General features: G+C 43.5%; 2 protein-coding genes across 5 annotated transcripts in view; both read right to left on the bottom strand.

Annotated features, from left to right (window-relative positions):
* The window catches only part of RAB3B (RAB3B, member RAS oncogene family), a 70,100-nt gene extending 68,538 nt beyond the window's left edge, over positions 1–1,562 (bottom strand). The window contains exon 1 of one of the 2 annotated variants that reach the window (XM_008139315.3): positions 1,434–1,562. The gene's annotated coding sequence lies outside the window, so the exon portion shown is untranslated. The remainder of the gene's footprint in view (positions 1–1,433) is intronic. The other variant, XM_054721424.1, reaches the window with a different exon arrangement.
* A 4,926-nt stretch (positions 1,563–6,488) lies between these two features.
* TXNDC12 (thioredoxin domain containing 12) lies at positions 6,489–27,034 on the bottom strand. 3 transcript variants are annotated; one of them, XM_008139314.3, is made up of 7 exons: positions 26,592–27,034; positions 17,857–17,917; positions 10,725–10,777; positions 9,867–9,940; positions 8,825–8,894; positions 8,015–8,098; positions 6,489–7,313 (listed from the first exon to the last, which is right to left on the bottom strand). In XM_008139314.3, the coding sequence occupies exons 1-7, from the start codon at positions 26,686–26,688 to the stop codon at positions 7,234–7,236; spliced, it is 519 nt and encodes a 172-aa protein (XP_008137536.1). In that variant the 5' UTR covers positions 26,689–27,034; the 3' UTR covers positions 6,489–7,233. The 3 variants fall into 3 exon arrangements, 2 of the variants coding, with proteins under 2 accessions (XP_008137536.1, XP_054576547.1); XM_054720572.1 differs by lacking the exons at positions 6,489–7,313; positions 8,015–8,098; positions 8,825–8,894; positions 17,857–17,917; positions 26,592–27,034 and adding an exon at positions 15,412–15,833 and having other exon boundaries at positions 9,869–9,940; XR_008556911.1 differs by lacking the exons at positions 6,489–7,313; positions 8,015–8,098; positions 8,825–8,894; ... (1 more) ...; positions 17,857–17,917; positions 26,592–27,034 and adding an exon at positions 14,657–15,833 and having other exon boundaries at positions 10,734–10,777.
* Positions 27,035–27,696: the final 662 nt, after the last annotated feature.

Genomic DNA, 27,696 nt, shown 5'->3' with positions numbered 1-27,696 from the left:
GCTCACACAGCACCAGGGCTTCTACTACCACAGACAGGGCTTTTCAGGGACTTCCATTGTTTTCTACCCTTTATAGGCACAGAACAGGTGGGCATCCACCTGTACTCACACACACACACACACACACACACACACACACACACACACCCCTAATGTCATTTACTATCCCCCACCCTTTTCCATCTGGATTCTGAGAAATTGGGATGGAGGGCCCTGCCTTCCTCCCATCTCCCTCCACATTTCTAGTAGCTTCCAGAGGCTGCTGCCCGGCTCTCCTAAAAGTCTCTTCTCACACTTGGACTCCCAAATCGTCAGCCTGTGGGTGAATTTTTCTGTCCGTGGTTCTCTTCGTCTTGTCTCTGATCACAGGTGGCAGTGTAATGGGGTCCAGTGTCTGGGTCCCCTTCGCAGTCTTCTGAGAGCCTGGGTGCCATGGACTCCACTCTGGTCCCCGCCCCCCCCCCCATCATCTTTGCACTCTCATACCTCCTCCCCAGCCTGACCCAGCGCGCCCACCACCCTAAACTCTCCAAGTTCCCTGACTGTTCCTCCACTCAGCCCCCGGCCCCCGGCCCTAGGGCAGTGCTTCTCCACCCCTCACCTCTGACCGGAACTCAGGTGCCCCCTACCCAAATCCAAGGCCGCTCCCCGCTCCCTCCAGCAGCTCCCCACCCTCTCCTCCGCAGGCCGGGTACAGCAGCCCGAGGTCCCACCTTCCCATTCTTCCAGACTTCCCACCTCCAAGCCCAACCTTCGCCCCGACTCAGGTTACCCGCCTTGCCTGTATCCAGCTGGGCAGGCTCCGCAGCTCCCCGCTCCCCATACTCAAATCCCCGGTCCCCGACCAGAAACCCTGCCCTGCCCAGAGCCCCCTACCCTCCTCACCTCTCTCCTCTCCAGCTCCAAACGGCCCCCGCCGGCCAGTCCCCTCCCCTGAGCTGGGCACCTCCACGCCTCCCCTAGCCCTCGCTCCTCTCAATCCTCCGGCTTCAGGACCCCCTTCACCGCCCCTCCGCTGCCTGGTACCCTCTGCTCGCACTGCCCCCCCCCCCCCCCCCCTCCAGCTCTCTCTGCTCACAGCTCCCCGCCCCCAACGCCCTCCGTTTTCCCCTCACTGCGCTCCAGCGGCCGTTCACCATTTCCCCTAGCCCCTGCACCCCCCTTTCTTGCCCCTGCACTCCTTGCTGCACCCCCGCCCCCCGCCGCCATCGGGGCTCCCCTTGCGGCCCTCACGGTCGGTCCGGGTAGACCCTCTCTCAGCGCCCCCTCCTCAGGCTACGCGCCCCTTCACTGCGGCGGTGCCCCTTTCTTAGGGCCTCCCCACCCCCTTCTCCTCCGTGTCCCCTGCGCTGCCCCGAGCTGCTTCTCCGCGCCCCACGCCAAGGAGCGGTCCCTGGTCCTCCCGGGCGGGGCGCCGGGGCCGCGCCCCTTACCTGGGACTCCGGGTGCGGGAGAGCAGTTTTGCTCCCCAAAAGCTCAGCGGGACGGCCCACCCGGCAGCAGGCAGCGGAAGGTGCAGCGGGTTCGCGGAGCAGGGCGGTGCAGGTCCGAGCGGGTCTGGTCAGGTCCCCACCACCCGGACTTGGGGCTGAGGCTCCGGCTACAGCGACGGCCCCGTCCAGGCCCCACCCCCGCCCCGCCCAGGGGCGGGGTTCGTGTTAGCCCCGCCCCACCCCTGTTGCCCACAGGTGTCCACGTATCTTGGGGGCCCTGAGCTCCCTAATATCAGAGTGACTATCGTGATTTATCCTTTTTAATGCTTTTTAATTTATTGATTAGAGAGAGGGAGAGGGAGGATGAGAGAAACACCGATTCGTTGTTCCACTTACTTATGCATTCATTGGTTGCTTCTTGTATGTGTAGGGAGATGCTCTAACCAACTGAGTGACCAGGCCAGAGCTCTATGTGATTTATCTTAGTCCTCACGCCTCGTTCCGCAGACGGAACTTTCTAGGTGATCAGAGAGCTTTGATGATAAAGTAGATGATGATGGGTACCGAGATTTGCCATTTCCAAAGCACTTTCCTGTCCATCACATCACTTCATCCTCACAAAAGCCTAGGGAGAGACGCAGAATCCGAACTGCTAACTACAAGAGGAAACTAAGCCAGATACCTTGGCATTGTCCTCTACCCTATGCCCTACCTCCCATCAGTCTGGTAATAATACCTCCTTAACGTATCTACCTATCCCTTCCCTTTCTCTCCGTCTGCACTGCTCGCTCTCTCTGGTTCAGGCCTCCTAGCTTCTTGCCTGGACTAGTGCAACAGCTTCTTAATGGGTTTCCCTGCTTCCACTCTGCAATCCGTCCTCTACACCAGCAGTCTGAATGGTCATTCCAAACGTCACCATATTGCCATCAACCTTGTTAAACAAAACACAAAAACAACAACAAAAAACTTCCAGCGGCTCCCTAGAGTGAGAAAGGTGTTCTTGCCTGGTCATCAGGAAGTCCCAACTCCACTAGAGAAGGCGGGTATATGAGGTAATTGGCACCGTATCCTCCCACCCTGACCTGGACTTCAAGTCTTCCTGAAGTCACGGAAGCGAGCTGCCAGCTTTGGTTTAGAATCATTGTCCTTTCCCACGCTCTTCCCCATCTCAAATCTTACAGGTCTGAGTCAGACACCAGAACCATTTCCCCCTCAGGTTCCCTTATGACCCTATCTACAATTTGTCTCTCCAATTTGGGGAACCACCCAATTGAAAGTCCCTCTGAATGACTTCTCTGTCAGACTCATTCTTATATTGTTCTGAGCTTCTCCCCCCAACTTCCACTCACCTTCCCACTGTCCATCTCCTGGCAGCCCTTTCTACTGTGCCCTCTAGAATCCTGTCCCTTTGTCAACAAATGTTCCTACACCCTCTCCTTCCTCAGAGAGTAGTCAGATTGCTTTTTTGCCTTTATCGAAGTTTGACCCTCCTCCAGGACTCCTCTTGTAGCCCTCTGCCAGAAGGCTTCTCATCTTTCCACTCCCCTCACATCATAGGACCAGGGGGCAGGGACAGCACTGCCACTTCCATGCTTGTACAAAAGTTCCTTCTTTGCTCTCCAGCCATACCACCTTCTACCCTTCCTCATCACTGACCCCCAATGGCTTCTTATGCACTGACGATTTCAGCCCCTGGCTCCTGGTCATCCTCAGTAGCCCCTGTCCTGCCAATCCTCCTGGTGACTTCAGTAGCCATGTGGCTTCCTGATCCCTCAGTCCTTGGTCTCCTCTTCACATCACCTTGGCCACTGGCTCCCATGGTCACACTCTGATCTCTGTAATCACCCAGAACTAGCGTCTCTGTGATCTTAAAATCAAATATCTTACGCTGCCTGCTCCCTCACTCCCTTTCTCCCACAAAACCCTAGTTTCCTCATTTCAAAATGGGTGTGATGATAATGATTATTCATTCTTCACAGGCATAATGAGCCAACATATAAAACCATCCTTTTACAGTTGCAAAACAATATGAGAACAGATGGTGTTGCGTTTATGTAGCCTCGGGCCTTCTGATTACTTTCTCCTCCTTCCCCTGAAAGGCCATCTAGTGAAATGGATAGAGCACAGACTTGCAACCAGACAGATTTGGTTCCACCACTTGCTTGCTGTGTGATCTTATGTAAATTACCTACTTTTTCTGACACAGGCACCTCATTCTCATTTGTAGAAATACGAGTAGCAATAGTGAGAGCTAGCTCCCAGGGTCATTCACAATGAAGATCAAGTAAGAAAATGAGATAGCGACTGGCAAGCACTTGACAAAGTGCCAGGGACATAGTAAGCACTCAGTAAATCAGAAACACTATCATTATTATAAGAGAAAAAGTGCAATTTCTAACCACAGCTCCCTTCTAAGGATAGACCCTAACTCACAGAAGGTTCTTTGTCCTACTTAGGGCCTTGAGGAGTGTGAATTTGTAAGTGTGGGAAGAGAAGGCAGGGACACTAAATTGCTCTGTGTAAAAAAAAAAAAAAAAAAAAAAAAAAAAGGACAATTTGGAATTCACTCAGCAAAATGGGAAGAAGAGGTAATAAAGAGAGCCTTCACAATGGGAGATGGACTGGAGTTTCCAATATACAGGGGACAGGGAGACCAAAGAGAAGGCTGATCCAGTGACTTCAAGAGATCATGAGCCCTAGCTGGTTTGGCTCAGTAAATAGAGCATCGGCCTGCAGACCAAAGGGTCCCGGGTTGGATTCTGGTCAAGGGTACGTACCTTGGTTGCAGGCTCCTCCTGACCCAGGCCCTGGTCAGGGCTTGTGCAGGAGGCCACCAATCGATGTATTTCTCTCTGTCTTTCCCTCTCTTTTCCACTCTCCCTAAAAATCAATGGAAAAAATCCTCGGGTGAGGATTAACAACAACAACAAAAGAAATCATGAGACCTGAGCTGGGAAATGCAGTGGGGCATTAAAGAATGAAAAGGACAAGATTTGGTGACTGATTGGCTCTACATTGGGGAGAAAAGAAATTGAGGCAACTAGGAGAGCACTCTGACTTGGGTGGTACCATTCCCTATGAAAAAGGGGACAGAAGACAGCCCTGGGGGTCCAGAAGAAGGTTACCAGAAGTCTACTTGTCTATTTAGCTTTCTCATAGGGCTGGCTAAGGGAAGCCAGTAAGTCACGTGCACACCCCCAACCCCTAAACCTTTTGCAAAGGCTTAGTCTCATACTCCCCCTTGTGCTCTAAATAGGAACTGCATTCTCTCAGAACTGACCAGTAGCCATAGTGCTGAAATCAGCCCAAGTATAGGGGTTGAAAGAAAGGAAACTAACATCCCACTGTATTTATACAGCACTGTGTTTATCCATTCATCCATTGACACACGCTTGAGTTGCTTCCACCTTGGCTTTTGTGAAAAAATGCTTCTATAAACATGGGTGTGCAAATATCTACTTGAGTTTGTGCATTCAATTCTTTGGGATATATACTCTGAAGTGGAATTAGTGGTCATATGGTAATTATTTAACTTCTTGAGGAATCCTGGAAAATGAAGATCTTGATATCAATTCACTGGGTATCAATTTCTGTGCTCAGGTATCTCTTGTAAAGATTTATGTTCTTCGGCTTGAAAACTCTGTTCTGAATTACACCTTGAAATATAAAGAAGGTAACAAAGTGTGGTGGGAAAAGCATGAGTTTGGAGTGAGACAGGGGTGGTTAGAATCCAGCATTTAGTCTAGATACTGAGGGCAAGACACTCCTATCTCCAAAATTTCCTTTTCCATAAAATGAGGCTAATATTAACTATCCCACAGGACCACTGATGGAATATAAAGAGAACAGATGAAAAGAACCTACCACAGAGTGGACAATTCACTTAAAAGTACATTGTTTTGGGACCTTGGTGCACAGAACAGAGGAATAACCCCCTGGCCTAGAGGAGCATGGCTGGCTGGTGACAGGCACAGATGAACAAATAAGTCACTACAGTATATGGTGAGGAGCCAAGATAGATGTATTGGGGGAGGGACATTTTATCCTCATGAGAAAGGTCAGGAAAGACTCTGGAAGAAGTGGCGCAGAATGTGAAGGATGAATAAAAAGAAAAGTGTTTTAGCCCGGTCAGCGTGGCTCAGTGGTTGAGTGTCAACCTATGAACCAAGAGGTCACGGTTCAATTCTGGTCAGGGAACATGCCTGGGTTACAGGCTCGATCCCCGGTGAGGGGTGTGCAGGAGGCAGTCGATCAATGATTCTCTCTCATCATTGATGTTTCTATCTCTCCCTCCCTCTCCCTTCCTTTCTGAAATCAATAAAAATATTGTTTGTTTTTTTAAAGAAAAGATGTTTTAGGCAACAGAAGCTAGCCAAGCAAAGACACAAGAGCATAAGAGAACACGTTGTGAATGGAACTTGAAACAATTTGGTGTCACCACAATATAAAAATGTGAAGTCATGAATGGGAATAAATGAGGTTAAAGAAGTAGGCAGCTGCTTAAAGGCCAAGGTGAAGATCTTGATTTTATCCCGTGCCTTGGGTTTATCATGCTTCAAATCCTTCTGTAAAATAGAGATATAATGTACCTTTCTCACAGGGCTATTAGGACTAAAGGCATATGAAATGGAATAACACAGAGCACTCAGAAGAGTGCCTGGCACATAATGAGGCCCAAGTGTTTCCTAATATTAATACTATTGTCTTGAAGGTGAAGGAAAAGGCTTTAAGCAGGGGAGTGACATTGTCACATTTGCATTTTGGAAAGCAGGAAGGATGGATTGTAGGAGAGAATACTGGTAGTAGACAAATTAAGAGGCTGTCACAAGAAATAGTCGAAGAAACAGAAAAAGTCTGCCGTGCACCAAAACAGCAATAATGAGGATGGAGTGAATTCAGCTGTTTAAAAAGTAGAAGTGATGAGCTCTGATGCCCATTTGAATGTAGAAGGTATGAGAGCAGGAGAGTCCTAAATTAGGCCCTCAAGATTAGTTTTCTTTCTGATCTCCAACCCTCCCTCCATTCTCCAGTAACAAAAAGGCCATCACAACATACTTCTTCTTAAAGTTTTATTAAAGTTTAATAGTACAATTAATATTTTTTTTAACCCCAGTACAAAAATACAGTTGACAACTTGACAAAAATGGCTCTGCCTAGGGCTTAAAGGTTTGAGTTTCTCCAACCGTAACAGGGAAAGCATGCTTCCAGCTGGAGCTGAGTCTAAGCACACAGCCATTCCTGCACACGCATGCGTGCAAACAGGGAAACCCAAGCAGGAGAAGAGGAAGGAAGTTGTAGGGATTCAGGAGGAAGGCCAAGATTATTCCCAGGAGGGGAAAAAGAGAAGAATCAGGCTGGTCTCCTCGGTGGGGTCAGAATTACTGATTTACATTTAGGGTTTATTGTTTGGAACGATGAGCAATTTCTGCAATTTTCACGTTGTAGAAAAGATGCTCCTGGTCTCCCTTCACCAGCAAGGTCAGTAGAGTGGAAGGAAATGGAAAAAGATTCAAACACTTAAGTGCAAGGAGTAAACCTCCAAATGGCTCAAGTTTTGTGTCAAAAGATATTATCCTTTACATTCAATGACAAGGAGGTCAGAGGGGCAGGAGAAGGAAGTCGGCCACATGCTGCTGGATCCACAAACATGGAGACCAGCTTCTATTAGCAGAACTCTTCCACAGTGAGAGAGCTCCTTCCCACACAGGCAGGAGGAGCAAGGTTTCCTGATTGGTTTAGTTGTTCTGAGTGATTCCTCAGTATTCCCTCCCGGCTCCTCTCCTTCCGGAACACATTCATGTTACAACTCATCTTCAAGATGCTTCACTCTGTAGGCATCGCCCGTCAGCCTTTCCTGAGCTTCCTTCATCCCCTGAATAACTGTGAAATAAAGGTTGGGGGGGAGGGGTGAGCATACGAAGTAGATCTTTAATATCTACCATCTGACAACCAATATAGATTTTTATGTTTTAGGAGAAATATGACAGTAGCATGGGATCTGGACACAAGATTTAGTTCTGGATTTTAGCCCTGGGAAGTCATTTTACCTCTCTGAATTTGTTTCGTCGTCTATAAAACGTGGTAATGCTACTTAATTTGCATAGGATTATTGCAAAAATTAAATTGAGCACGGATAATAAAAGTGCTTTATAAAGCTGAAGTGCCACAAAAACATTAGTAGTTACTTCGGCTTACCCTCCAGGATTAGAGCTGAACCCGTCATAGACTGCACATGTTTACTTGACACTAGGAATAGAAAACACCCTCCTACCATCCCCATTATATCTTTTAGATGAAGGTTTCATTTATTTCATTTCCTGTAGAGGTTACAAGTGACTACCTCTGTGAGCCTGTTCTTCAGTTTCATGTGGGTCAGTTAGCTCCCAACTAGACTGTAAGTAGTTAGGGAAGGAGCTCAGTCTTATCTTTCCCCTATATTCTACACAGGACCTAGCCAAGAGCTAGTCATGCAGGAGACACTCAGCTAACATGTTGAACTGAGTTTCCCATCACGGACCTCCCATATGGTTCATCCTAGTTAAATCCAGCGGCAACCTTCCCTCCTTTCAACATAACCATACCTTGCTCAGCATTGGTGTAGAAATATTTGTAGCTGGGGTTCCCGTTCTCATTGATAATTTCAGGACGCACCTTGCCACTGGGATCTGTTGTAGACAAAATGGCACAGGGGTTGCAATAATTACAAGACAGGTACTTCAAACATTATGTGGTACACTAGGCCTTCTGGAAAATGAGACCTGCCCATCTTTGCAGCCCATTATCTCACCGCCCTAATCCCCGTGTTTTATGTTGCAATCACAATGAACTCTTCACAGTTTCCTGACTACAACACCTCTCCCCCATTTCTTGGCATGTGCTGTTCCCTCTTCTTGACATGTTCCTTTTCTGTTTGATGATGATGGGATCCTATATTTTTACCTGTATTCCCCATAGAATCTAACAGAATGCTGAATAAAGATTACACAGTCACTAAGTATTTTTTTATAAAATTGTTCATGGAAAGACATTTGTCTGGTTCCATTTGGCAATGGAACCCCTGCTGTTCTATGGTGTCAAGGGTAAGAATTGTGGCTTATCTGTGTCCCTGTAGTGCCTCACATAGTTCTTGACTTAGAGCTGATACACAAACGATTGTTGACTGAATAAATGGATGATCAATACTCTGTTTTGCTCACAAAAGCAGTTAGTTAATGGGAAAAACTTCAGACTTGAAGTTCTGGCACTCAGAACTCTCCCCACTCTCTCCTGAAACTGCTTTTTGTTGCTTGTTTTTAGCCATCCCAGTATAGTTTCACAAGGTGGAGTCAGTGCCGAGTCATGTCTCTCCCCTTCCACATCTTGGATCCCCAGATTAAGATCTTTCACCTTACCCAGGAAAAGAATTCGTGGAATATAACCCCCATCAGGGCTGAAATCTTTATCCTTGGGCTCCTCTTCATCCTATGAATGAAAAACCTTAAGTCAGATCATGTTCCCTCTCTCCTCAAATCCTTTCAGTGGCTTCTCCCCTCACTCAGGGTAAAACCCCCAAGTCATTGCAGTGGCATAAGAGGCCCTACATGATCTGCCACCTGGGCACTTCTCTAACTCCACGTCCTACCCCTTTTTAGGCTATTTCAAGCACGCTAACCTGTTTGCAGTTGCTGTCCTTAAACAAGCCAGGCATGCTCGTAACACAGGCTTTTGTACTTGCTTTTACCCTACGCCTGGACACACTTCCCTCATTATCCTTATGGCTCACTCCCTCTTCTGCTTCAAATCTTTGCTCAAATGTCACCTTCTTTGATAACCATGTTTGCAAACTATCCCCTCCACCCTTCAATTTTGGCCATAGCGCTTACCACCATCTGATATTTGTCTGTCTCCCTGTATTCAAGCCCCCATAGGTAATTTCAACGAGGGCAAAAAAATTCTGCTTTGTTCTTCGCCGATTCCCCACTGACTTGGCACAACATTAACTGTTACTGTGTTCGGAAAATTTCCAGTACTGTGTTTAAGTAAACATTATTTTATAGAATGTACATTCAAGCTGTACATTCAAGCCCAGACAGACTTGGCTTTCAACTGAATCACATTTTGCAGGAACTCACAGCCTGCATGTGTGACTATCCCTTTAGATCAGCTACTATACAAAGATGTAAAAACATGTCATAATCATGGACTAAGAATGAAGGGACCTTAAAATTCAGTCATCTCATCCAATCCTATCTAGCCTACTTCCTCCCACAAGTGGAGGCTGGACGGTTTTCTACCATGTCTGACACAAGACTTAAGTGTTAAAGGTCAAGAGAAAAATGCATACATATAAGCAGCTAGCTCTGCTAAATGAGATTTTATACTATTAATAATGGCGATTCTAAAAGAGTGAAGACTTAAAATTAAAACAGAAAGGAGAAACTCTGGAAGTCTTACCTCAAGATTTACCATAATAAAATTATGGGCAAGTTCTGAAATTTCTGTAGATTCAGCAAATTTGGGCTTTAAAGCTGGGGGAAGAGGAGGAAGATTTTGGAATAGAAGAAAACATCATTGTTATATCCAAACTCTAATTTGCTGAGCTGATTCATTTAACTAACCCTTAAATCAGGACACCTGAATTCTGGTTCTGCTTCTGCCACTTACTTGCGTAACTATGTGACCGTGAGTGATGGACGTCACTTCTTTAAAGCTTTTACCTCTTTTATAAAATATAGATAATGGTATATATATGAAAAAATTATTACTATTTGCTTTTTTACACATTTCAATAACTTCTACTAGAGAAGTAATAGACAGCAGAGTAACTATACCACTAATGTATTTGTTACACTAATTACTTACACTAATTTTATACTCTGTTTCCAATTAGGATTTTATACATATAGCATAAGAAACAAAAGAAAAAAGTCTGACTTGGAAGTGGCAGGGTGGTATAGCAGAAAAACATACATGCTACCAAGTAAAGTAATCTTGGGTTCTGATTTGGTCCTCAAGTCCTCCAGGAAGATTTTCCTAACCTTCTCATGTCTCTCTGTACATTTCAGCTCCCGCTAACATTTGCTGTCCATATGACTACTGTGGCACTTAATCTCATACTCTACTTATCTTAAGTGCCTTACCCTCCAACCCCCTGCAAATATAACTGCAAATTTCTTGGGAGCAGGGAATCTATGTCATGTATTTCTTTGGTATCCTTTAAAGCAATCAGCAGTCACTGGGTTAAAGTCACTGCTCCTATTTTTAAATGCTAGTATTTCAGAATGCATCTGAGGTTTGATCATTTGCACTTACCTTTGCAAGCTCCACACCAGGATTTATGGATAATCACCATCAGGGGCAATCCACTTAAAAACGAAACAAAGAAATTATAATCTAGCAATTCCACTTCTTGATATCTATCCTAATAAAAATGACTAATTTATGAAGACAAAGATTAATGCACATTCATGTAGTATGATTCCAATTGGGAAAATTTTAAGACAACCTATTCAATAACAGATTATTATAACAAAATTACTGATAAATTCTGACATTACTGTAAATTCTGTAAATTTGGACTTTAAAGCTAGGGAGAAAAGATTGTAGAAAACATCAGATTTAAATTGTTAAGATGATATAACTATTGAAAATATTAATAAGAATTTTCATTGGTATAATTTTGAAGTAGAAACTAGAATATAAAGTTATTAGCTGTAGTTTGGTTTTAATTATACAAATATGTACAGAAGAGTGAGCCCAAAGGGAATGTAACAAAACATAACAGCAGTTATTCCTGAATAATGGGATTATAGATTTTACTATACTTCTTTTATTTTTCTACAATTAAATGTAATTTTTATAAAATATATTTCTTTATTGATTTCAGAGAGGAAGGGAGAAGGAGAGAGCGATAGAAACATCAATGATGAGAGAGAATCATTGATGGGCTGCCTCCTGCACACCCCCCACTGGGGATCAAGCCCGCAACCCAGGCATGTGCCCTCGGCTGGAATCGAACCTGGGTCCCTTCGGTCCGCAGGCTGACGCTCTATCCACTGAGCCAAGCTGGCTAGGGCTAAATGTAATTTTTATAATCAAGGAGGAAAAAAGTTTTTTCTTTTTTGTGAATAACGAGTGACATAATCCACCTGAACCAGTCTTGGCCAGATGAAGCTCTCCAAGTTCTCAAGGTTTAAATGACAACTTGCAGGAGGGTCCTAGGTAAGCAGTCATCATCCAACCACTGTATCAATACATCATCATACACTGTGTAACACTGTATTTACTACACTGATTTATCATATTTACCCATTTCCCCCACCGTTCCTTGGATCCTTAAGGAACTCTTAGCTGTTTCTATATCCCCTACATCTGGCATATAAAATCATATTGATAGCAAACACGTATGTAGCATTTACTATATACTGGGCACTATTCTAAATACACATAAACTAATCAGCTCCTCATCAGAGGCCTACTACAAATTTGGGATAGATTTCTGCCTCTAATACTTGTAAAAACTTATAAAACAAATGAGTAGGGCAAGCTTAGGTGACAAGTGGGATCCAGGTAACTATAATAATAGGCAAAATGTAATAAACTTTTATTATGAAACATGGTGATATGTGCTTTATATGCATTATCTCATTTAAATCCTTACTATAATCCTTAGAGATATTATTAATTAGAGTGGTACGCAAATTTGTGCACAGGTGGGGTCCTCAGCCTGGCTGACGATCGGGGTCAATTGGGGCCATCTCGCCCAGTCCCGATTGGGGCCATGGGGGCCAGAGGGCCAGGGAGAGACCGTGGGAGGGCTCCAGGGCATATCTGGCCCATCTCGCCCAGTCCTGATTGGCTGGACCCCAGGAGCAAGCTAACCTACTGGTGGGAGCGTCTGCCCCCTGGTGGTTAGTGTGCGTCATAGTGACTGGTTGAGCGGTCAACTGATTGGTCAGACACTTAGCATATTAGGATTTTATATATATAAATGGTTTCAGAATAGTAATGAGAAAACTGAGACTCCAAAGAGATTAAATATTTGGCCACATAAAAATCTAGATTCTGCAACTTACTAATTGATAAATCTACCTCCAAAACTAACGTTCTTTCTGACCAGTATAGTCTACTTCAATTTAGAATGGCAATCCAGAATTCACTGGAAAAGGACTTAAAGATTTCTTAGTCCAAACCTCCATTTGCAGCAGGAATCCTCGCTCATATATCAGAAGCAAAGATGGTACAGATTGCCTGATAAGCAAGAAATAAATTACCAACCATGGCAACCTATTTTTTGTTTTAACATATCCCTGCACTTACAGAAAAATCTGTTTTGCTCTTTTCTCCCAAGCAAACTGCTGCTCAGCGTTCTGAAGAAGAGGTCAGCAAGTTACAATCAGCAGACCTAATCAAGCCCACTGCCTACTTCTGTAGAGCTCTGAGATACAAATGTTTTTTACATTTTTAAATGGTTGAAACAAGTCTAAAGAATAGTACCTTGTGATATGTTAAAATTAAACATAACTCACATTTCAGTGTACATGATTTTACTAAAACACATTGACACTTTTTTTCTTTCTTTTAATACTCACCCAAGGACTTTTTTTTATTATTATTATTTATTTATTTATTTATTTATTTATTTATTTATTATTTTTTTTTAGAGAGGGAGAAAGAGAAACATTGATTGGCTGCCTCTCATACATGCCCCAACCGGGGTTGAACCTACTACCGAGGCATGTGCCAACTGAGCCACACTGATCAGGGCTCATTTTCAGACTTACTATCACTGCTTTTGTGTTACAATGGCAAAGCTGATAAGCTGCAACAGAGAGGCTGTATCCACAAAGCCTAAAATATTTACTATTTGGCCCTTTGCTGACCCTTGTTCTAAAGTGACAGTTCACATATTAATCCCTCTGAAGCCTTTGCAAAACCACCTTCTCTCAACAGCTAGTTAGTTCTTTCCTCCTCTGGACTCCTAAAGCATTCTATGACCACCCTCTAACCACCAGCCCCTTATGTCCTGTAATCATCTGTTTACTTGTCTGTATTTCTCAACAAACTATTAACCTCTCAAGGGCAAATATTACCCAATTCATCTCTGAAAATCACAAGCACTGGTAAGAAAGGTACCTATCGTTTGTTTAATAAATAACCAATGGAAGAATGAAAGAAAAACTTAAAGCGACATTTGCCTTGAAACAGAGTGAAGCACAAATTACAGAAGTGACAATCCCTCTAGATTAGAACAAAATATCTCATCTCTTACTACGCGCTATTGAAGTACTATTTCAAAGGCACAGCAGAAATATATAGGGGTTGGCAAAAGTAGGTTTACAGTTGTTTGTATGGAAAATAATACAATAATTAATAAATAATATAAGAATAAACTTTCATGTACTCAACTGTAAACCTACTTTTTTTAAAAAAAATATATTTTATTGAGTTTTTACAGAGAGGAATAGAGAGTTAGAAACATTGATGGGATAGAAACATCAATCAGCCGCCTCCTGCACACCTCCCAACTGGGGATGTGCCCGCAACCAAGGGACATGCCCTTGACCGGAATGGAACCTGGGACCTTTCAGTCCGCAGGCCGATGCTCTATCCACTGAGCCAAACCAGTTAGGGCAACTGTAAACCTACTTTTGCCCACCCCTGTATGTCTATCTAAAATGTTGCATTAATTATATGAAGAACATTAAGTTACATTAAGTGAAAGAGATTCCAGCCGACTCTCTTCTTCTAAAAGGTTTTATTAAATGAAATAATCCAGTGGCTATGTCTTTTACTTCCACTAGAACCAAAGCTTCCCAAGGACAGAAACCAGTGGATTTATCTGTGACCCCAGATCCCAGGAGAGACTAGCAAAAAGCTTAGGTACAGCACTAAAAAAAACTATTTGTGGTATGAAACAAGGGCCAGTGCAGATGCAGAACTGTGCCATCTTAAGTTTCTGTTCACAATTGTTTTAAAACAATTCATCCATCCAGTCTGCTTTCCCACAGTTCAGCTGGGGGAAATCAATGCAGTGTGATATCCCAAGTAGATCCCAATCTAAGCAAGCCCTGTCCATCTGAGCTCTGTCCTCCGGAGAAATTTGCCAAGATCCTTCAAGCTAGTTCCCCAGTTTTTCTAGTCTCAGAGTATGCTCTAAACTCATGACCTGGCACAGGGGCATTCTGAAAAGTGTGAGTCAGTCACAACGGCTCTAGTACCACACATCAGTATGCTCTGCAGACCTTCAGATTTTTTCTTCTCAGAGAAATACAGAGCAGTAGAGGTTAGACAAGGAGCCATGGCCTTTCCCCAAACACCTCTCTGGTTAGAGCAGGCTCTGGTTCAGATACTGCAGAAACATGTTGGCCAGTTGGGGAAGGTTCTCATTATTGGGATGGGTTTTGGTGTAGGAAATAAACTGGCGTCGGAGGCGACTCAGTTCTGCCATGGACAAAGGCCGGGTAAACTGAAGGTGTTCCGTGGTCCCAGGAAGCTTAAGCAAGTCTCCGGGGACTGCGCTCTTCTGCGCTTCCATCAGTCCCGCCAACACCTGGCTGGTGACCTGATCCAGCTGGTGCAGAAAGCTGCCAGAGGCAAGGGGCTGGGACTGGGTAGACTGATGGGGCGGAGGAGCACGGTTCTCAAAAAGGGCAGCCCGGATCTCTGCGAGGGGCAACGGCTCCTCTAAGCCCACCAAGGTGAACAGGGGTCTATCCCAGCGGTTCCGAGAGTCGGGAGCCTCGAAGCGCAGCATTAGGGCCTCCAGAAGTTCGGGAGGGTAAAAGGCACTGGACACATGGTTTGCAGCTTTCTCGGAATCAGGGATCACGACAGCTGGAAGATCTGGCGTCCTGGTTTCCTTCGGCTCCAGTTCCTTAAGGAGGTGTGCCTGGGTTCCCCCATTTACTACCGAGTCCACCTCTTGCGCTTCCCGAAGGACGCGGGTGCCCGCTGCCAGAGGTCTCCCTCCCTCTTCAGCTCGCGGCCGCCAACTCACACTGACGTTCCGGCTCTGCTTCTCCTCCGCAGCCGCCACCCGAGGTCCCCCGCTCAGACTGCCTGGCCGTACGCAGTAGACCAGGCAGAGCGGGGTGCGCGCCGCCCGCGCCAGGCAGTAGAGCTCATAGCGGAAGCCCTTAATGTAGTTAATGGAGTCAAGGATGACCACGTCGTGACGGCTCAGGCGCCGCTCCACCGCAGCGCGCAGGGCCCCCCGCAGCGCCTTCTCACGGGCCGAATCGCCGTACACTGTCGGGTCCTCCGCCCCCAGCACCGCCGCGTCATCCACCACGTACACCGCATGGCCCTCGGCCGCCAGCGCCCCGCGGAGCTCCTCTGCGCGTCGGCTCCTGCCGCAGGACGGCAGCCCGCAAAACACTACCAGCGGCATCCTCCGAGGGCGCGGCCATGTGCAACCGGCGAGTCAACTTCCTGGTTGCCGGCGTCAAAGACGCAAACCGGAAATGCAAACTGAACTTCCGGCATGCCTTGACTCTTATAGGACCTCTTGTTGCTATGGAAACGAGAGTCCCAGCCAACTAGACCCAGGTCCTCTTCTCTCAGAAAGGAGATAGAGACTAGAATGGCATCATTTATTTATGGCAAATGTTATATAGGCCTCCTGGGAATGTTATCTCCCTGTGGCCAAAGACTTTGCCCATTCATTTCTAATGGGGCCTTTATGAACATTAAATATTGCAAAAACAATCAGGACTATATTTAGTATATAGAAGACAATTCACAAATGCTAGTTCCCCTTCATTCTTTACACCCAGTGACTCTCAATAACTGTTTACTCAATAGCCATTTCAATCACTCAACATCTCCGTGTTTGGGGATTCAGAGATGAACATAAAACAGTTCCCCTATAGGAAATCAAGGGTCTGAATTGGAAGTTAGGCACCTACAAGCAGAATAATATATACTACTAGCGGCCTGATGCACGAAATTTGTGCAAGAGTAGGCCTTCCTTCCCCCAGCTGCCGGCACCGGCTTCCCTCCGGCTGCCAGCAGGCACCCGGACCCCGGGCTTCATCTGGAAGGTCATCCAGAAGGTCATACGGAAGGATGTCCAGAAGGACATCTGGTCTAATTAGCATGTTATGCTTTTATTATTATAGATAATGTAGGGTGGATATAGGTTGGGTTGTAACAGTACAGGGGAAAAAAAAACACAAACTGCCCAGAAAAATCACTGAAGACTTTATCTAAAAATAGTCATTTGATTTAGAACTTGAAAGACTAATAGGAATTTTTCTCCTGGGTAAAGTTGCCATATAAAATACAGGAAGCCTAGTTAAATTTGAATTTCAGATAAAAAAAAAAAAAAAGTTTGGTTTCTTAAAAAAATATTTTTTAATTGATTTTAGATAGAGGAAGGGAGTGAGATAAAGAGAGAGAAACATCGATGAGGGAGATCCCCCAATAGGGATTGAGCCTGCAACCCAGGCATGTGCCCTGACCAGGAATCAAACCAAAGCATGATTTCCTGGTTCATGAGTTGACACTCAACCACTGAGACACACTGGCCGAGCCAAAAAAAAATTTTTTAATATAAGTATGTCTCAAACATTACATGGGGCATATTTAAAATTATTGTTTACCCAAAATTAAAATTTAACTGAGCATCCTTTATTTTTATTTGCTAAATCTGGCAACCCTACTCTAATTCAGAAGGTATGAGACTCAGAACCATGAAGCTGTAGGGTCTGTTCTAGCAAAAGCAAGCACTATAGTTTGTGAGTGTTTCTGTGCAAGTATATGTGTATAAGGGGGTAGGTGCACGTAAGTATATGCGGTCTTTGTATTTCTCCAAAACATTTAAGTCTTGGCTCTGCCACTTACTAGCCATGTAAACTATTGTCAAGTTATCTAACCATTCTGTATCTCAATTTCCTCTCCTGCATAATAGTTCTTACTTCACAGGCTGAATCAACCTTAGAGGTTCTGAGGATTAAATAAATTAATGCATACGAAGCACTTCCCTTCTCTGCTCTGCCTTTTCTCTCCCTTTGTATCAGCTGTCTGTGCATAGACTTGGAATTTTAGACTACTCAACTTGAGAGTAGTAGGCAGTATGGTTTACTGGTTCAGTGCAGGCTCTGAAGTCAGAATGCCTGCATCTGAACCTTGGCTTCACCACTTATTAGCTGTGTGATTTTTGGCAAGTTACTTAATTGCTCTATGCCTTAGTTTTCTTATCTTCAAAATGAAGGTAACAACAGGACCCACCTCAAAAGAGTTATTATAAGAATTAAATAAGCTAATCCACATAATTCAATGTCTGGTGCATAGTAAGCACTTAATAGATGTTAGATAGTATTAGTGTTGTTGTTATCATGCAAGTATTCAGTTTTTGCTCTTCTTTGGCATGACCTTCACATACTAAAATGTCCAAAAAGCATTTTTACCACCCTAAATAATCTAAAACCATATCTTATACCTGGCAGCTGCTTCTCTCTTGCCATCTTCTAGTGTCCTCCAATGAATGTGATCTCCAAAACCTAGAAGAAGAGAGTCTTATAAACATTCACACATGAATCAAGAGCAAAGATCCAAGAAAGAAGTGTGGCATGGTCACCCATAAAAAAGGCTTTCCTCTGTCAAGAGCATGGTGTTCAAGTCCCAGTTCCACCACTCTCTGGGTTTTTTGGACCATGGACTGTCCCATACCTCAAGCTTCACTTTTCAGACCTGTAAAATGGAGATAACATTGCCTACTCATAGTTTCTAAGGAAAATAAATAATGTATGTAAAATGCTTTGCAATCTAACACAGACTATGCAAGTCCTATATAACAAAAGGATAATATGCAAATTAACCATCACTCTGTCACAAATATGGCGGCGCCCATAGCCACAGATGGTGGCGCCCAGTCCTCTCAGCCCCGCTGGAGTCCCCCAGTCCTGGGGGAGGAGGGCCGGGTGCTGAGAGCGGGCAGCGTGAGTGGCCAGGTAGAATGCTTGCTTCGTCGCCATGGTGACGAGGCAAGTGTTCCACCCGGGCCGTGGAGGGCCTCTGGGCCACGGAGAGCCTCTGGGCAGTGGGCGTGGAGCGGCCAGGCCCCACAGAGAGCTACTGGCGCCTGGATTCGTACACAGGGCTACTAGTAATACAATAAGAATTAATGAGAATTTTCCACAGAGTAAACATAAAGCAGGTCATAACAAATCATTACTAGTTGAAGACAATTCAGCAATATTGCTTTTGAGTCTAAAGAGATGGATGTCGACCCCAATCCCTATTAAATGCATGAATTTTGTGAATAAAGTAAGCTCTCCAACTCCCAATGTCTTCATCTGTAAAATCAAGATAATATACCTACCTCCAAGTGTGGGTGTAAGGATTAAATGAGATAATATTTTTAAAGCTTTTCTTGTCTTAATTCCCCACACTTCATCCAGAGTGATATTTTAAAATCACATCTCTGGCAGGTAAAAACTTTTCAGAGGCTTTCCAAGCCCTAAAAAGAAAGGACAAACTCTTGCAGCAGGACTTACAAAGCCTTTCAGAATATGGCACTTGCTCACCTCTCCAGGCTCACTTTCCACACTTTTCCTAAAATCTTACACACAAAGCTTCTTTCAATTCCTTAAATGCAGCATGCACTTTCTCCCCTCCAGCTTTCATAATCACTGCTCCTTCTGCCTTTCCTTCCACCTTCACCTCCCATTCATTCTTCAGGTATAAACCTAGAGATCATTTCTTCTAGTAAATCTTCCTTGATTCCCATGACAGCACTTCCCAGGCTGAATTGTAAATGTTGGATGTGGTCCCCATTACCCCAGAGAGAATTCCCTAAGAGTTGGGAACATAACTGTCTTATTCCCTCCTGTTTCCCTAGCTCTTAGCTCTACACCTGGCCAAGTTAAGTGCTCCATAAAGTATTTATTGAGTAAATGAATCTTATTTCAGCCATAACATAAATTACTCAATTTTATATCTGGAAAATGTTAGTGATCATAATAATGCTAGCTGCTATTTATTGACCACCTTCTATATTCTTGGCATATCACACGTGTTACCTCATTTAAATTTGGCAATAATTTACAATAATCCTCTTTTACTTGAGCTCTCTATACTTGTCTTCTCATCATTAAAATAGGTATACGTGATCAGTAAATGGCAGCTTTTGTTATTCTTTACAGTTGAGACTTCTGAGGCTCAGACAAGTTACATAACCTGTACCAGGTCACAGAGCTGATAAATGGTCAAGTTGGATTTAAACGTCAATTTTATGACTTTTCAATTACTATACTATCTCCCACGCCTTTCTTTCCTAGAAATAAATTCAAATTTCCATCAGTCTTAACACAGAGAAATAAATAGCTCATTCAGATTAGCACATGGGGGCAAAATCCAAACTAACCATCATCTCTTTTCATTCCCAACAGCATGGGCTGCTGGCCAAGAGAAAATGTGTCACTTGCCTAGGGCCCAAAGTCTAATCCTGAAGAGTGAACAATTAAGTAAAAGTACAATTGGGAGGATGCTCAGAAGAACTGGAAGGTACTTAATGTGATCCCCATCATTCTACTTGTCAACACCCAAACTCAGGCAACTTAATCCTGCTTTGGCAGGATGCCCAACTAGACAACTCTGTCTCCCCTCTCCTCCCTCCCTCCCTTTCACTCTCTCTAAAAACCAATGGAAAAAAATATCCTGGGGTAAGGATTAAGAAAAAAAAAAAAGAATTTGAATTTGTATATGTTCATTTTGATATGCTTACTAGACAACCAATTAGAGATGCTGAATGAACAACTGAATATCTGAACCTGAAATTCAAAGGAGTTATGAGCAAATGGATGTAATTTAAAGCCTGAGACTGAATAAGATCCCACGGGAGTGAGTATCGATGGAGAGGAAGTCCAAGAGCCCTGGAGCCCTCCCAGGTTAGGGGAGATAAAGAATAACTAGCCAAGGCCTTAAGAAGGAACTGCCAGTGAGATCGGCAGAAAACCAGCAGTGCGTGGAGTCCTACCATCTAAGTGTTTCCAAGATGCTTCAAGAAGGAAAGGTGATCAACTGACTCCAATATTCCTGTTAAATCAGAAATGACCACTGGATTTAGCAACTGAAGAACAATGCTGACTTTGGCAAGACCAGCTTCAATAGAGGAGTGAAGATGACAGCATAATTAGAGCAAATCAAGATAGCCCAAAGGAAGAATTCTAGAACTAGGACACACAACACTTTCAAATAATTTTGCTGAAGGGGGAAAAGGGCAATTGCTAAAGGGAGCTATGAGTTGAGAAAGGGTTTTAACCCTTTGCACTCGCTTGCTTTTTTTCTCGATTCCTTTATTCTACTCGGGATTTAATTTTTTAAATACTCCAGATTTTACAAAGCGCGGCAGTAGAATAAAAAACTGGAGTTTCTTTTCATACAAACTTATTTATTTGGATTTTTTATATTTCAAATTATTGATACATTCAAAGAGTAATTTTAATCTCGACATCCGAGTGCAAAAGGTTAACTCAGTGGAGAGGGAAATACAGGATGTTGAAAGCTGATAGAAATTATATAATAATGGAAGAAAAGCTGATGATACAAGATGAGAAGGGAGAGTAAAAAAACATCGTGAGCCCTAGCCAGTTTGGCTCAATGGATAGAGCGCCGGCCTGTGACTGAAGGGTCCCGGGTTCGATTCTGGTCAAGGGCACATGCCTGGATTGCGGGCTCGATCCCCAGTGTGGGGCGTGCAGCCGATCAATGATTCTCTCTCATCACTGATGTCTCTATCTCTCTCCCTCTCCCTTCCTCTCTGAAATCAATAAAAAATATATATATATTTAATATGAGTAGGTTAAAGGACATTGAATTTATTACTCAAGTAGAGGGATTAGCCTTTGCTAGGAGCACAGTTTATCCAACAAAGATAGGAAAGGAAGAATTTATGAACACTGGTGCTAGAAGGTAGGTAAATGTACTGGTGACAGTTTTTGAAAGGTCTCTTAATTCCTTCTGTCTTCTATTATATAGAAAGCATGGTCACCAGCTGAGAGCAAGGATTGTGGAAGAAGTCTGGAGCTTTGAAGAGATGAGGAAATATGAAATAGTCCCCTAGGAGAAAAGAACCAGAGAAAAAGGATAAGTAAAGGGCATGTTTCAGGAAGGAAGTGATTCCAGAAGAAAGCTTAGATACAAGGAACAGTGAGCAAATAAATTGGTAAACACGTAGATAATTCTAAGTATTATCTGTAGAAAAATTTGTAATGCTCAACTTGTAGAGTTTTTAAAAAAAAGACAGAACTAAAGTGCAAGACAACAACTACTTATAAAGAGGAAATGACTGAAGTTAAAATGTTCTTAATAACATCAAGATATTAATGTTAGATTTTGTTAAGTATGCAAGTAAAATTTCACTGAAAGAAAATAACTAGAGCGCCAACTTCCAAACTAATAAAGGAGATAAAACAAAATAAGAACAAGCAAATACTCAACCTCTAAAGAAAGGGCACAAATGGAGAGAAAAAAAAAAGCATAGAAAAAAAACAGAAGCAATGGAAACTGGATGAGAGAAATATGACCATCTCTAATCACCACAAACATCATAATCAACACAAAATTTGCCAGTTGGAGTTAAAAGACAGTAATGGTCAGATTTTTGTTTTTGTAAAAAGAACATGAAACTATGATGTTTACAAGAGCACCTAAAAAGGACTTTATAAAAGTAAAAAATAAAATGATTGAAACATATATACCAAGCAAATGTTAGCCAAAAGAAAGTCAGGGAAGCTAGATTAAAATCAGGTAAAATAAAATTTATCCATAAACGTGGGCTACTCAGGAGCTAGCTGATAAAACTTAGTCACAGGAGTTATTTCTAAGAAAGTCCCTCGGGCAGTACGGTTCAATAGTGTTTTCTGCACTGATGGGAATGTCCTATATCTGCACTGTTCAATGTAGTAACCACAAGCCACAGGTGGCTGGTGAGTACTTGAAAGGTAGCTGAGAAGCTAAATTTTTAATTGTATTGAATTTTAATTAATTTAAAATTTAAGAGTGACACGTGGCTAGTGCTACTGTATTGGACCGCACAAACTTAAGAGATTACTCCAATCCTCTCATACTACAAGGGCCCAGAAAAGGGCAGAGCCTACCCAAAACCACAGAGGAAGCCACAACCAGAATTTAGGTCTCTTGATTCCTATTTAACATTCTTTTCTGGTACCCCCAACAGTTCCTTAGCCACCTTATTGCATTATTCCTAAGAGTAAATCTAGAAGTGTAATTTGAAATAGTTCACTACATGTACAAAATTTCTTTTAAAAATCATAGTAAAAAGTACCTGGATTTTTTAAATAATAGGAATAATCACCATCATTACTTTTTGATTTCTTACTTATGTCATAATTACAATAACATAATGATACGATAACAGTTTCAATGACTAACATTCATATGGCATTTATTACATGCCAGGCACCGTTTTGCATGCTTTTACCTGTACTGGCATTTAATCCTCACAATAAACTTATGAGGTAGAAACTCTAATATTCCCATTTTACAAATATGGAAGCTGAAATTAAATAGCTTGCTAAAGGTTACACTGCGGTGCTGGGATTAGAACCTATGTAGGTGGTTGAGTTCCAGAGTCTAGAGTTTAACCACGCACAAGGCTTTACTGCCTCCTTAGCAAAAATGAAATGAATAAATGAAGGAGTGTAGCTTCACCAAAGCAGAATGTAAACGTTGCCTTCAGATCTAGAAAACCTAAGTTTTTTGTTTCCCTTCAAAAATAACTTGAAAGGGTACAGTATTTACCTTGTTACTAAAATCACCTACTCCCCGACACCACCCACACACACCCATGCCAACGTGGAACATTTGAAGAGAGTCCAGTTTCCTAAAGTGTCACCTGCACAGCCACTTAACTTATGCCAGTTATCTGCAAAATGAGCTGAAAGCTCCCATGTCAGCAAATCCTTCCCTAAAAATATTAATATAAAAAAAGGGAAGAAAAATAAAGGAAAGTGACCATTCCTAGACACAGTATTTACATCAGACTTCCTAAGCTCTTCATCCTAAAATTGTTTCCATGAGTGTAAACGAAAGACATCAGAAAAGTATTATTCACCCCCTCCCAGCTGACGAAAGGTCAAGTGTCAGAGCTGGCAGCCACGCTTCTAAAATAGAGAACATTGTACCTGAGAGGTAGAATAACACAGTGACCAAAAAAAAAAAAAAAAAAAAGGTCTGTCTGCAGTCAAACATAGCTGGATTGGAATCCTAGTTCAGCCACTTACTGTTTGCATAAATGCAAAATATGCCTAAGAAAAATATCTATTCCATAGGACTGTTGTGAATGTGAATAGGAAACAATGTGGAATGTAAACACTCCCCATGTGTCAGTCCCTAATTTTTATTCCAAAGACTTGACAATCATTTTTCTGTTTCAGAAGGAGAGGACATAAACTGCCCCGACTAACAACTTTCTCATTTCTCCTTTAAAGTCTTCAGAGGCGTTTCTGCACTCAGAGGCAGGAGTGTATGTGCTTGTGAGGAGCACTGGCTCTGGGACTTGTAGCCCAGCTAGCCCACTCACTAGCTGTGTGACTCCTGTGCCCCACTTGAGGTTCTTTATCTGTGAAATGGGGATGATGATGTTATCCATCTCAGAAGGTTACTATGAGGATTAAACCAGCTAATATATGAAAAATGCACAGAACAGTGCCTGAATATAGCAACGTACAGTAAAGGTTAGTTGTTACACTTCTCCCCATAGGTAATATAGTTCAAATTTTTAGCACATGGAGAATAAGAAAAGTATTTTAGAACTCTAGAATGTTAGGTCTGGAAGAACTCTTAGGAATCATTTCTAGTTCAACTCTCTTATTTAATAAATGGTCTGCAGGGAAGACCACAGCTGGCTATATGGTCTGACCAGGATTAAAACCAGGCCTTGCCCGGCCGGAGTGGTTCAATAGTTGAGCATCAACCCAAGAACCAAGAGGTCACCAGTTCAATTTCTGGTCAGGGCACATGCCTGGGTTATGGGCTCAATCCCCAGTAGCGGGTACACAGGAGGCAGACAGTCGATGTTTCTCTCTCTCCCTCTACCTTTAAAAATCAATAAAAGTGTATTTAACACACACACACACACACACACACACACACACACACACAAAACCCCAAGCCTCCTGATTCCTATTCAGTGCTCATACCATACCACTGTATTTCCTCTTCTTAATGAAAACAGTAGAGTCATGCAGTTTCTCCTGTCTGCAAACCACCAGGCCACCTTCTGGAAAGAGCCAGAGCTATTTATACAATGTCATGAAATCGCCTGCTTACTTGTCTTGATTAGTCTTCAGACTTCTTCCCATTCTTACAAAGTGAACTCAACATTCCCCCTTGCAGCAAGAGTGGGGGAGGTTAATGTCCCTCCCCCCTGAACAGGCCCAGACAGAGTATAGCCGAAGCTATGCTATGTGACCTGTAAAGCTAGATGATAAAAATGCTATGCATTTCCACCTTGTTCTTTTGGGGCACTCACTCTTGAAATCCAGCTGTCTTACTGTGAGGAGGCCCACACTAGCCCATGAAGAAACCAACTCAGCTGAGGCCCCCGACATCACAGAACAGAGAAACACACCTTCCCCACTGTGTCTTCTTTGAATTCCTGACCCACAGAATTGTGAACATAATAAAGTGATTTCTTTACACCACTAAATTTTTGAGCGGTTTGTTATACAGCAATGATAACTAGAATAACCACAAGAGCTTCATGTCTAACAAGGAATAAAAATACTGAATACATGACTCTAAGGGATTGCCTACACCTAACATAGTAACTAGAACAGAGTAAATTACCTGCTGATGTCTCAGGTAGTTATTATTATGCCCACTTGGGCAGATGAGAAACTAAGCTTTGAGAAGTTGAGCAACTTGCCCTAGGCCTCTTAGGTCGTTAGAGGCAGAATAAATTGAAACTCAGATCAAACCCACACTCCTAACACTACCCTTCTGTCTCCCTTGGTACTTACAATTTCACACTAAATATACAATTTCACACTAACTATACTGTTTTAAAATGGGGTTGTCAGCATTTAAAACATTCTGGCCCAGTAGAATTCTCCATGTAGTTTCATCACTGAGATGGAAACCCACATATCACCTCAGAGCATTCCCTGATCTTCCTAGTTCAGGTAATATCCGTTCTCTCATCCTTTCCAGCATCTCCATCCCAATTTCATTTTATTTCCAGTACTTATCCCTAGCTGAAACTGTCTTATTAACAGCAGTGTCCAAGACAGTGCCTGGAATATGGTAAGTGATCAAAAATTATTTACTGAATTAAGGAGGGACTGTATTCAGGCACACTGAATGTCCACCCAATCTCATCACACACCGATAAATGAAAAAATAAGGGAGGGAAAGAGAAAATCAAATTTCAAACAGCAGAACTGCAGCAGAGTCTTTCCATACAATAAGATCAGTACAAAAAAAATGGAAGGGGAGGGGAATCAATGCTACCACGCACCCACTTAGAAAAGCATAAACCCTGAGTTCGAATGAAGATGTAAGAAATGGGATGGAGTAGGGAGATCACGTCTTCTGTTCTCTATTCATAACCACTGTCTCCTCACCCCTCACAAACAATTCAGTTTCTTCAGACACACTAACTGAACCACAGGAGGGACACCTGTTGGTGGCCCCTCTAACTTCAGACCTTCTACCCTCTTTTAGCCTTTCCTTTTGCACCAGTCACCACTTCCTGGAATGGAGGTATGGTTCCCCCCAGGGCAAGGAGGCCGTAAACCTTACTCCTGAGGAAGAGGTAAGTTGGGGAATCTTCAGACCAAGGGCAAGGCTCTCTCTGCAGATGCATGTCCAAAAAAGGCCCTATTTCTCCTAGCAGTCAAGTTGACTGTTCCTGAGGACCTACCAAGTGCTAAGCACTGTGCTGGGCTCTTAAACATGCTTCTTCTCTCATTTAAGGGCCATTCCTTACCCCAACCCAAGAACAACGTCCCATCACATCATTCCCTAGACCCGCTACTCCCTACCCCAAGAAATCTTCTTCAAACTCCAAGAGCGGTTGGCTAGGATAAAGAAAGAATCTGGCGTGACTTAAGAGATAGCATGGGAGGGGGACTGTGTGAAGAGGAGAAGAGGGTTATACTGGGCTGGGACCCAGGAGAAGTAAAGATTAAGATAAGAATGCGGTCTGACCCTTTCCAAGCCCAGTATGTCCATCAGAAGAGGTGACCAGGAGCAGGAGACTGAAGCCCAGCAAACAGGTGGCCCCGAGACGAGGCCGCAGCTCCATGGTGGTAAGTGTGCGGGGTCACCGTGCAGCGCAGACGCAGAGCCGGAGTCCTAGAGCAGAAGGTCCGCCTAACCCTTCCCCAAATGCGGCTCAACCCAACCCCTCGAGTTACCAGATTTTTTTTTTTTTTTTCCCCTTAACTCTGAAGGAAGTGATGTTAAACGGATGTGGGTGGTGCCTCCGGGGTCCGGATTGTGATCGAGTGGGTTTTAAAGGTGCAGATCACGTAGAAGGGTATAGGTGTTGCTCTCAAAACAAGTTGCTTCCCCCTACCCAGCCCCGATTTGGGGTGTTCAGTCGGAGGACACAGAAAAAGTGGGCTGAGATAGTGAGGGGTGGGGAGGAGGCTGCGGAGAACCGTTGCTGGTCGCGTCTGCCAGCAGGTTAGCCCCGCCCCCTAGAACCGCTGCACTTAATATTAACAAAGCAAATTATTGATTGGTGAAGTCAGCTGCTGCAAACAGTGGGCGGGTTGCCCATTGGCCTCGGGTCCCACTTCCCCCTCCGCAATCATGAAAGACTAGACTACTGGATTTCATTCTTAGGTTCCTGCTTGGTCTCCAGACCTAGAAAACCTGTTCTGCGGTACATGGTCTCCGTGCCTCGCAAGAACGCCTCTTCTTGCTGGAGAAGAAGCGTTGGACCTTATTTTCCTTGCAACCGCCAATTCTTCCACTCAGGGATTATGCAACTAACTAATGCCTGCTCTGGAAAATACCCGAACTTGGTATCCGTTATTGCAAAACTGACCTAGCTCTTCAGGGAACCAGGACAGAAGTCACTGCAGGCATTTAAACTGTTAAGCTTCTTCTGGTTAAATCTATTTGCTTTTGCTGTTTTTATTTTATTTATTTTTATTTTGTTGTCTTTAAACTTTGTGGGTTGAGTATTTCTCCAAATTTTTTTTTCTCTCTGTGTCATAACAGGTCAAAATTTTCCTGTCTCGCCTCCTAAGTGGATACTTAACTGAGTACGACAGTGTATACTTAATGGCTAGTAAAAGACATC

The sequence above is a fragment of the Eptesicus fuscus genome, chromosome 9, assembly GCF_027574615.1.
Source record: "Eptesicus fuscus isolate TK198812 chromosome 9, DD_ASM_mEF_20220401, whole genome shotgun sequence".
In the NCBI taxonomy this organism is placed as follows: Eukaryota; Metazoa; Chordata; class Mammalia; order Chiroptera; family Vespertilionidae; genus Eptesicus; species Eptesicus fuscus.
Note: the sequence above shows the minus strand (reverse complement) of the source record. Positions and strands in the feature narration are given on the sequence as shown.